This window comes from Drosophila teissieri, chromosome 3R (assembly GCF_016746235.2).
Source record: "Drosophila teissieri strain GT53w chromosome 3R, Prin_Dtei_1.1, whole genome shotgun sequence".
In the NCBI taxonomy this organism is placed as follows: Eukaryota; Metazoa; Arthropoda; class Insecta; order Diptera; family Drosophilidae; genus Drosophila; species Drosophila teissieri.
The window spans coordinates 12,289,675-12,300,918 of NC_053032.1; the positions used below are offsets into that span (position 1 = coordinate 12,289,675).

At 43.1% G+C, this 11,244-nt stretch overlaps 2 protein-coding genes across 2 annotated transcripts; one reads left to right on the forward strand and one right to left on the reverse strand.

Annotated features, from left to right (window-relative positions):
• Window positions 1–103: 103 nt before the first annotated feature.
• Window positions 104–4,763, reverse strand: LOC122619890 (neurofilament heavy polypeptide). The gene is made up of 2 exons (XM_043797095.1): window positions 4,634–4,763; window positions 104–2,288 (listed from the first exon to the last, which is right to left on the reverse strand). The coding sequence occupies exon 2, from the start codon at window positions 2,253–2,255 to the stop codon at window positions 597–599; it is 1,659 nt and encodes a 552-aa protein (XP_043653030.1). The 5' UTR covers window positions 2,256–2,288; window positions 4,634–4,763; the 3' UTR covers window positions 104–596.
• A 2,015-nt stretch (window positions 4,764–6,778) lies between these two features.
• Window positions 6,779–11,198, forward strand: LOC122620561 (kelch-like ECH-associated protein 1B). Its single transcript, XM_043798079.1, is given in 7 exon segments — window positions 6,779–7,306; window positions 8,277–8,593; window positions 8,668–8,925; window positions 8,993–9,287; window positions 9,290–9,611; window positions 9,796–10,001; window positions 10,064–11,198. Coding segments are annotated over 7 exon segments (2,265 nt in total). The 5' UTR covers window positions 6,779–7,218; the 3' UTR covers window positions 10,843–11,198.
• Window positions 11,199–11,244: the final 46 nt, after the last annotated feature.

The window sequence follows — 11,244 nt, forward strand, 5'->3', positions numbered from 1 at the left end:
CTAAATATATTGGTTTGAAATAAAATATAATTTTCATTTAAAAAAGGCTATTTGATAATCTACGGAAAAGCAAAAAAGTGACTTGACTCCCAGAAGCACACAATTTCAGATTTTTTTGTAATGTACTTTATTTATGAAATGTGTTACATTTTTACAAATCAAGAAGCTTTTTGTATCCTTTTTTTATATTTAAAACAAAATATTTTATCATCGAAAGGGATATGACAGACTCTCACGAATATGTGTTTCATATAAAACTTCTTACACAAATTACTACAAATATGGGTTTTCTTATGTTGGTACCCACTTTGCCTGGGTACAGATCATCAGATTCGTCGGTGGTTGACTGCGACCCGGGAGTTCGCATTGAGTCAACTAGCAAGAAATCTGTGCCAGCTTGGTGTACGCCGGCGACTGGTCAACATTTTCAGAGCGAAAATTTACCTGACCAGACCTGGCTATCAAAGTTTCGCAGCGGCAGATCTCTTTCTCTCTTAACATGTAACTTTACGTCAGAACACAAATTACCAAAGAGGCTGAAACGGATATGCTAAGACAAAAGCTTATGAACTAGGGGAAGGGTCTGGTCTGTTGTATTACATAATTGAGCAGAAGGATCGGCCCTCGGCTCCGGCCACATCAGCAGCAACCTCTACAGCGGGGGCAATGTTTTCCCCATCGCTGGATGGGGATGTCTCGTCGACATCCTGGCCATCGACGTTCTTATTCTCGACATCCTTCTCGGCGGGGATCTCCTTAATGGGCGAGCCGCCCTTCTTCGGTGTCTCCGCACCGGCTTCCTGGCCAACGGTCACGTCCTTGGCTGGTTGTTCTTCCTCCACTTCAACCTCTTCTGGCATGCCAGACGAAGATGTGTGTAGATGTGGCTCCTCCACGCCGGAACTGTACGGCTCCAGACGCAGACGGCTCGGAGAACTGATTGTTGCCTTGGAGAACCTCGAGCGCAGCATGCTGAAGGGTGAAGCCAGATTGAGGCTAAACAAGTCGAAGCGGGCGCGCTTTGGCGGTGACATATCCACATCGTGGCCCAAGTCACTGGTCGACTGAGAGGCCGACAGTGGTGGGGGAGTGCGGTCACGTTTGCGGCCACGGCCGAAGAATGAAAACGAAAATGAGGAGCTGTTGGGGATTTCTGATCCGACTGTGGCATTCATGCTTGCGTTGGTGCAGTTCGAGGTGTCCAGGTCGCTGTTCCCGCACCTGTAGGTGCCTATTTTTGAGGGTGTCAACGAATCGATGGGTCGTATGCTGCGCCTGCCGCTGATCTGGGCGAAAGTGCGGGCCGGAGTGCCTGCCGGGGAGCTGGAGGTCTGGGCAGCCAGCTCTACCTCGGTGCTTTGCTTGCTGCTACCGCGGAAACCGAAGAGATTGCGTCCGGGCGTGGATGTAGCCGTCGGCAGGGCATTTAAATTGCCATGGACGCTGCGTATGGGAGAGGCATCCACTTGTAATGGTTCCATATCCACATCTTCTTGCGGAGTTAAAGCGCCCGCGGATGATGGAGAAACTGCTGCTTCGGTTTGCATCTTCTGGGCTGGCGAGGCGTTACTTGCCTTGCTGATGGGAGACTTTTGCTGGCTGCCCGACTTGCGTGCAGACTTGCGATCCTTAGTAGGAGTGCTGAGATCTGGAATAACCACCACGTCATCGTTGATGACCACAGTATCTGCAGGCGGTTGAGGAGCGGGTGTCGTACTTTCAACGGTAGCTTCCTTTTTGGTCTCTTCGTTGCCGTCTTTTTCGGAGGGAACTTCAACCTCCTTATTTTCAGATACGACCTCCTTAACCTTATTTTCGACTACAACCTCCTTATCTGTTTTCTCTACAGCGACATCCTTATTCTTATCTTCGGCACCCACTTCCCTTTCCTTCTTTTCCGGCAACTTATCCTTAGATTTCTCCACCTTATGCTCTTTGCCTGTGGAGTTACCATTCTGTGCCTTATCCTTGCCATTTGTGGACTTGCTTACGCCGTTCTGGCTGGATCCGGTCGACGAGGAAGAGCTGGTGGAAGCGGTTCGCGATTGGTGGATCTTTTTTACCGGAACAAAGGACTCCGTGATCTTTTTATTGCCATTCTGGGGGCTATTTGAGCGGCCATTGCTGCCAGAAGATTGCTGCAGCCGCGAGACGCTGGTGCCACCGCTCAGTGAGAGTGGCAAACGACGTCCCGACCCAGTGCTTCCTGAATTACCTCCCCCGCCGCTTGTATTGCTAGCCATTTTGCTTAACATTGGTTGGGTTTCCTTCGATGTGTTGCACGATCTCTGCAAGGGAGCACAAACAAAGAGTATATGTGATTAGTCGATTTCATACTGCTGCACTTCAAGTGCAGTGAAAACGAAAACAAAAAGTAAACACGAATTGATTTGCGGTTTGTTTACACCACATTCCTTGCGAGAACCGTTTCTGAAATCAATACCTCCACCCACTTACCACAGATTTGCTGTCCAGCATGGGAATTTTTAATCACAGTCTCTGATTTTTTACTACGCTACGCGTTTTATCTCTCTGATTTCCTAGCACGTCCTCACAGTTTCAAGTCTGAAGCCTTACTTAGAGGGATTTTCGTCCTGCGCCGCCTTAAGTAGCTGGCCGAGGATCAGGATAAGTACAGGTACATGAAGCATGGACAGCCTACCTGCCGATGCAGCTGCCATTTATGATGGACATGTGTGCAGAGATTAGGATGTGATAATTAGCGGGAATAAACGGTCAGCCGGCGACATATGCTAATTTCTACCTCTAAATTTCGAAGTTCAGAAAAATACTCGTTCAAAAGTTACGCTTTGCAGTTTGGGGTGGGTATTTTCGGTTTTTCTGCTTCCCGACTGTGTTATTCTGCTCTGCTTGAGTGGCTTTCACTACCCCACACTTTAAACTGGCTTCCGTTCTATGAAATGCATTCAAAACAAATGAGACGCAAACTTAACAAATACAGACCAGCACGCAAGCTGTTTGCCCCAGTGCGTTTTCCGTTTTCACTCGCCTTGCAAGTGAAATAATTCGAAAGGGTAAGAACGGCTGATGTGAAGAAATTCGTCTAAAATACCGAGAGAGGGAAATTTTCTTGTCATAGGCCGACCTACACTGCACAGACAGCTCGATGCCAGATAAATGCGAAAGCGCAAGTGAACTTAATGCGGAGCATTGCATACTCTACCCAATCATTTAAATCGCATTTCACTGATTTTCTGTGATTAGAGTCTTTACATATTAAGTAGAAATATTGAAAACTAGTTTTAGTTCTTTCAAAAGTTAATAAATACAAAATTATTGCAGGTTAATAAAAATGAACTAAATAATTTGATGTTTGTACTATTCTATATTATTTTGTAATGTTGCTTTTGTTCTTAACTTACTGATCAGTATACCTCAACGCTTTTTGTAAGCGTATCAAAACTAGTTGCACCCAGGTGCATTTATTTAGGAGACACCATGGGCAAGAAGGGAAGGGGAATTCGCTTAGAAGGAAATTGCATTGAGCAGTTTTCTTTTTTTCTTGTTTTTAGAAAGTGGAAATGCGAATGCTGAAAAGTCGCGACAACGAACGATGCTGCAAAAATACATAAAAAATAATGAACACAACTGCAGCGAAAGACTGCAAAAATGAGTATTTTTGCGAGGTTTGCCATGCAGATGCACATTAGTGTGTGCATACATGTATGTACATATGTATTTATAGCCAAGCCCTCTTTGATGGAAATCATCTCTATTGTTGCAGTGCCCTTTTCGTCGTTTGTTTTGGTATTAGCTTCGCGGAGTTGATTAAACTCGAGCATAAATGACTGTTTATATGGTCGAGTGGTTAATGGAGATTCTGCCCCAAGTCTAGTTAATCAATTTGAACGAGCTGTGATCGGATCAGCAAAAAACATAAACAGAAGGAACGAAGCAAAAAATCAGAAACCCACACATCGGCAGCGACAAGCTGTCTGTGTATGGGTAAGGAAAGGCGGCTTACAGTGCGCGCCAAAATATTGCATACAACCAATTCGGCAAGAAAGTGAACTAAATCAAACAAAACTGTTTTCAGACATATTTAGGTAAATAGTGGTGTGTTTCTGAACATCGTATTTAATGAAATATGGAAAATGATATTCAAGTATGCAATAGATAATATGGTTTTCTCAATGTTTACTGTATGTTTAAATTATTGTTAAATATATTTCTCCAAGCTACTTATAATTGCAAAACAAAATAAACTATAGTTTGATATGTCGACATCCCAGGCACAACCTGGTCCACAATGCTTTGCCACCACTGTACCAGGCAATTGTCTGAGGCTCAGATACCGCGTTCATTTTTTAAAATGGCGGCGCGACAGTCGCAATTGGCGATAATTTGTTTGGAGAAAGGAAAAGATTTGAACTAGAGGGCGAGGGGTTTAAGAAAACCCTTTGTGGGGCTATATAACTTGTGTTTCTAACGCCGCTGCTTTATATTTTTCGCACTTTTTGCCATTTCTGAATTATAACTCTTCGTACGCGCACAAATTTATGTACACCTAGCTTGACTATCCTACCGCAACAAAAAGGATGCGCAGATAGTCCTCGCAGAAGCTGTAGCTTTTTAGGTTTTCGTAACTCATTAATAGCGTAAGCACACCCACCTTATAGCGTTATAGTTCTGGAAGCACCACTATTACTTAAACAGCAATTACTTTGCGACGAATTAGCTGATTTCAACTCAACCGACGCCGATACAAACAAATTAAAACCAACGCGCTAGTGTGACCTTAGTAATGACGTGAAGAAATACCACGCGTTGCCGACCATCGTTTCGCTATCGATAAGTCACGTGGTTGAAGTCTTGGAATGTATACTTACATGTGTAGAAACTACATCTTCTTTCGAAATAGGTTTCAATAGGTGAGCAAAACAACTTATTTTAACTTCTAATAACTAAAATTTATTGTAAAGGTTATTTGATGTCTTTTACACTATTTATTTTATAAATATCCACAATCTGGTTGTCCATCCGGCAACTCCCGCTGTCAAGTGCCGAGCGTTGTTCAACACTTGCATGTTTACCTCAAAGAAGAAGAGTAGAAAAAAAATCGTTGTGTAGTGGCAAAATAAATAAATACAGATGTGAGTAGCAGTAAATAAAACATAAAAAGTGCAACAAAAAATGTCACATAAAGTGCCTGACCTTCGCATAGTTTAGTTAACAGGTTGCAACCCTTTTATTTATCAGCGAGGTTCGTGTGAAAACCTCAATGAAACAAAGGGAGAAATTAACGGTGTACTTGCCCATCCATATACGTGGTTATATACATAAGTGTGTAAAGTATCTGTGAGATCTTGAAATCCCTGGTGATTAAGTGTAAATGTTTGCCCTGCATTGCCGTAATCTCTTAAAACAATGTGACTTTTTCACATAAACGAATGGTGGCCTTCTTTCGAGTTCCATTTCCATGGCCTCTATCAGCTGTTTGGCACATGGCATTGGAAGTGCGGGTGTGTGTATGTAAATAGTATGTTGTATGTACAGTACGTATATGTGTGCAAGGGTGACAGCTGTCTCCCTAGGGAGAGCAATGTAAGTGAGTAATATTTGTTTATGTGAAGGCAAAGTTCAACGGTACCTCCACACACACTCACACACCCCCAACATCCGTGCTGATTACGCTGCTGTTTTCACCTACACCAATGTACACTGCGACCGTGTGTAAGGTTTTGCCTCCTCAGCATGATTCGGCACTATTTCGCCCAGTTTTGCCTTTATCATTCATTTACCAACAGCCCAGCGTCACTTAACGCGGAAATTTTAAAGCCGCAATTCGATAAACCAAGATGCTCATAGGTTACTAACGGGTGTGGATTTTCCAATAAACGTCTGATTTGGGTTTTTTTTTTGCGGGGATGGCCCCCTTTGCGGTTTTCTGATAGTTCTTATGGGTTTCATTTGGTGATTCAGATAAATTAGGAGTGGATACAATTTTGTTTTTAAGTTTATTACTTTTCAGTAAAGTGACAGACGTCTAGCAGATGTTCTGGAAAGATTTATCAACTTTATTTTAATCTTTGGTTTCGGATAGTTATTAAACAATAAAAAATATATTAAAAAATAAAAATTTTTTCATGGCATTGTCTTTTTAAAATTGTTTTAAAATTGGTTATAAATATTCCAAAAGGTAATAGGTTAATTCCTCCTATGCACAATGTTCAGTTTAGAGTGTATCAGTGATATTAATATTTCTATCGTCATGTGATAATGCGTTCATAAATTGAAAATGATTTGGGAACATGACTAGCTACTTCCAAATTTATTGCCTTTTTTAATTGCCTGGTAACAATGATTAATCGGATATACAAAACAATATATATAATGCCCTTTATGTTGTGAAATTGCAGAATAGAGACGTTATCTCTAATAAGTTGGTTGATATGTTCGTATTCCATGAAAAATGCATACGAAATTAGTTTATTTTTGTTTTGATTCTATTCAATAGTTCATTTTGCACGGACTTTGAACAGATTTAAGCTATCTTTTGAACGAAACGAAATTCCTAACTGCTTGCATGACGCGCGTAAATTTGTTGAACATACTGTGTAGTCGCGTAGCTACCCTGCAAATTAATTAGTTGGGTACATAAAAAAGTGAGGCTTCCTAAAAAAACTTGCTGGGCGGGTTGGGCACTTCTCACCCAAAACGGAAAATCATGCCAAAAAATTATGTTTGCCATAGGCACAATTCGTGAGCGTCATCGTTACAAACTAAAAACGCAAGCAGGCCGTGCGTTTCATTCATGACATATCTTTTATCGCCACAACGCGGAGTATATTCACCTGTAAAGGTCCAAAAGAACCGAGTCACATGGGTACACACATGTAAGCATGATAGCGCTCTTTGTAACGCTCCCCGCCATCCGAGAGATAAGTCGTCTCTGGGGCCTCTGGGTCTTTGGATTCCGATTCCCGATGGGCCAGGCCAGGCGGAGCAGACCATGGCAGTCAGTTGACGGGCTCTCTCCACGGCGCACGCATGATCGCCGGAGCGGATTTACGGAGCAGCAGCTGATCGATCGTGCGCTTTCATTTTCACACGGACTTTCAGTCTTTGTTCGCGAATTGCCATTATCTCGAGTGGAGTGTGTGCCCAGTCAAGCGCACGATTATTGAAACACAATTGATTATTGTGATCTGACAAAGCTGTGCAGGATCTCCTTATCGATCCCGGATTAGTGCCAACATGCAAACCCAAATGCATTCGCCCATGCAATATGAGACTCACATCTCCAACATGCCCACCCACAACAGCTACTCCAGCCGCCCAGAAGGTTGGTTTTTTTCTGTTTTGGATTTTACCCCGGGTCTACAGTTCAATTCGCAACGAGTTTGCCAAAATATTTTGTTACTCGGGTTTTTGGTAAAAAACCACTGATCATGACAGTGCACATTGCGAATCAAGTTCTATGGCGGGTCCCACACCCTAAAACAGCCCACAATGATTGGCGAAAATGTTTGAAACGATTCTAGATTGTGCTACAGTGAAGTCACCTGTAGGTGACTGTGAGATGATACAAATTAATGGAGTGAAACAGCATTTATTCAAGTTGCATTGCTTGATTTGGACGCGTGTGTGAACATCTGAATAATTTGAGACAGTTGAAACATTATCGTGAAAGATATAAATTCGTGAAAACTGGTTTGTGTTGACAATGCGAATTCCGGTTGGCAATATAGTATCCATTCGAAAGAGTGTACTTGAAGCACTAAAACTGTTGTTTTAGAGCTTTTTTAAATAGTAAACAGATAATTGACTTTAATCTTTAACCTTATCCTAGTTTTTTAATCGATAACTTATAAATCTTTGACCCCAATTTACCTTAATACAAATTATAAAATACTTATAATAGTATATAAATATACATATAACAAAAATAATGACCGCTCGAATTTCTAGAACGTATTAAAGGCCGGTCGTATCTAACCTTTCTATTATCTTAGATATGCATAAAATTGTACGTCATTTCACACTTGGTGGATTTCTTTAAAGTGCCATCTGGGATTTTTGCAAGTTCATAACAGATTAGATAATATAATAGAATAAATAGCAAAAGCTGATTGTCGATCTATTTGCGATGGATGAGGTACAAGGGTTACAGGGCTCAACTGTAGGGCGTGTGTTAGTTTCCCAAAGTTATATTGTTAATTATAGTTATAAGGTAGATTCCAGCGTATATCTCCAAATAAATGTTTATTTGCATATTGTGGAATTACAATATAGTCTGTTGCTCGATTTTCCAGAGGCTGAGATGAGCAGCACTACGGAAAGTTGTTCCATCTCATGCGGTGGTCGGTTCGGATCGGCGCACTCGACCTTAGATGATCACGATGCTACGGATGACGACATGACCTTCTGCATGTCCAACTACGCCAAGGAGGCCCTGAAGATGATGTACATGATGCGTTCGCACGGCATGCTCACGGACGTGGTGCTGGAGGTGAAGAAGGAGCTCTTTCCCGCCCACAAAGTGGTGCTGTCCGCAGCATCGCCCTACTTCAAGGCCATGTTCACAGGCGGACTCAAGGAGTCGGAGATGTCGCGCGTCCAGCTCCAAGGGGTAAGTTGAGCTCAAGCGCGGCCCTCAATTGGTTGGTTTAATGGATGAACAGTTCGTCCGTTTCGCTCTTTCAGGTGTGTCCCACGGCCATGTCCCGCATCCTCTACTTCATGTACACCGGCCAAATACGCGTGACTGAGGTAACGGTGTGCCAACTCCTGCCCGCGGCTACCATGTTCCAAGTGCCAAACGTAATCGATGCCTGCTGTGCCTTTCTGGAGCGCCAATTGGACCCCACGAATGCCATTGGCATCGCCCACTTTGCTGAGCAACACGGCTGCGTTGAGCTGCAAAAGAAGGCCAATGTGTTCATCGAGCGTAATTTCACTCAGGTAGGTTACTAATACAAATACCATATACAAATAGCCCAGGGGACTATAGCTACTGAGTTTCCCTTAGGTGTGCCAAGAGGAGGAGTTCCTTCAGCTTTCGGCATATCAGGTGATAGCCCTGATACGAAGGGATGAACTGAATGTGCAGGAGGAGCGGGAGGTTTACAACGCTGTGCTGAAGTGGGTGAAATACGACGAGGACAACCGGCACTGTAAAATGGAGCACATTTTGGGCGCTGTCCGTTGTCAGTTCCTCACGCCTAACTTCCTCAAAGAGCAGATGAAAAACTGCGATGTTTTGCGGAAGGTGCCCGCCTGTCGGGAGTATTTGGCCAAGATATTCAAGGACTTAACGCTGCACAAGTCCGTCACTCATTGGACATTCTGGAGGCCTACAATGTAGACGACAAGACGTGGACGACACTTCCGAACCTTCGCATTCCAAGATCTGGTTTGGGTGCCGCCTTTCTCAAGGGCAAGTTCTATGCGGTTGGAGGCAGAAATAACAACATTGGATCTTCCTACGACTCAGATTGGGTTGATCGCTATAGTGCAGTCACCGAAACCTGGCGCCCCTGCGCTCCCATGTCTGTACCACGTCATCGAGTGGGCGTGGCCGTAATGGACGAGCTGATGTACGCCGTGGGCGGATCCGCGGGCATGGAGTACCACAACACGGTGGAATAGTAAGTAATCTTAATTATTTGATAAGACATACTAGTTAATTTGAAGATTTCAATATTTGGCGGTACATTATTTTTAACAAAGCGGTTCTATGTGTGTCTAGAAACATTTTATTGATAGGTTAGATAATTATTATTTTTCAATCGACATAGTTTAACGATACGCATTTATTTAAATCTCTTGCAGCTATGACCCGGATTTGGATCGCTGGACTCTTGTACAGCCGATGCATTCCAAGCGTTTGGGAGTGGGTGTTGTGGTGGTCAACCGTCTGCTTTATGCCATAGGAGGTTTCGATGGAAACGAGCGCTTGGGCAGCGTGGAATGCTACCATCCGGAGAACAACGAGTGGAGCTTTCTGCCACCACTACAAACGGGTCGCAGTGGAGCGGGTAAGAATGACTGTGCATCCTGTTATCTAGTTTCCAACTAATTCTGATTTAATTACTATCAGGTGTTGCTGCAATTAACCAGTACATCTACGTTGTTGGTGGTTTCGATGGCACTCGTCAACTAGCCACCGTGGAGCGTTATGATACCGAAAACGAAACCTGGGACATGGTGGCGCCAATTCAAATCGCACGTAGTGCACTCTCTCTGACACCGCTGGACGGAAAACTGTACGCCATTGGTGGATTCGATGGCAACAACTTCCTGTCCATAGTCGAGGTCTACGATCCACGAACGAATAGCTGGACTAAAGGAACACCACTGAAATCGGGTAGATCGGGCCACGCGTCGGCCGTTATTTATCAGCCAGCGTGTTCCACCACATTTATGGACTACGAGGATAGCGACGCACCACAGACCGATGGAAGTAACAACGAGGGCAGGGACGGACATACCCCACACAACTCGTACGGTAGTGGGAGTCCACATTATCCTGGAACAGCGTCCAATATGCAGTTTCATAGTTCATTTGGATCGAGCGGCTGCAACAATTGTGACTCGGAAACGGATATAAAACCAGATATTACTACAGAACAACATAGTTTTCAAATTCCCGCCATCAAATCAGAGGAGGAGCTGTTCAATCCAAGCTGTCCTTGGTCTACAATGCAAGAAAGATTTCGAAGAACTCCACCAGAGTCCTTCTCACAGAATGAGCAAACCGTAGATAGTGTGCGTCATAAACTTTTTAAAACCAAAAAATGTTTTTTAAGCACAGCAGCGAAAGTTTTTCACAGTCACATCGAAGATCGCCTGCGAAAACTCACGAGTGCAGCCACATGACAATACGAATCCGAGCCTCACGCTTAGCCTCAACCAAAAACATTATTCATTGTACAAAGCCTGATCGTTTCCCCTAGAATTCCATGTTGAGAAGCAGCATTCCATTGTAATATTACTAGTGTGTTCGCTAGGTGATAATTCGTCAAACCGTTTTTATGGCATCCATAACATAACTGGCGCTCGTCAGACAATTTTAAAAAGATTGATTAGGGTTAATAGTTGATTAGTGGGAGGAAAGTTTCGTATTTTATGTATTTTGTAGGTAACCAAACTGATAGATTGCGTATTGTACTTTTTTAACGTAGGATAATAAAAGGAATTATGTGCATCCAAGATAGTTTTTAAGAAAAAAACAAATACGTTAAGAAAAATAAAACAAACATATTTTACAAACTTATTTAA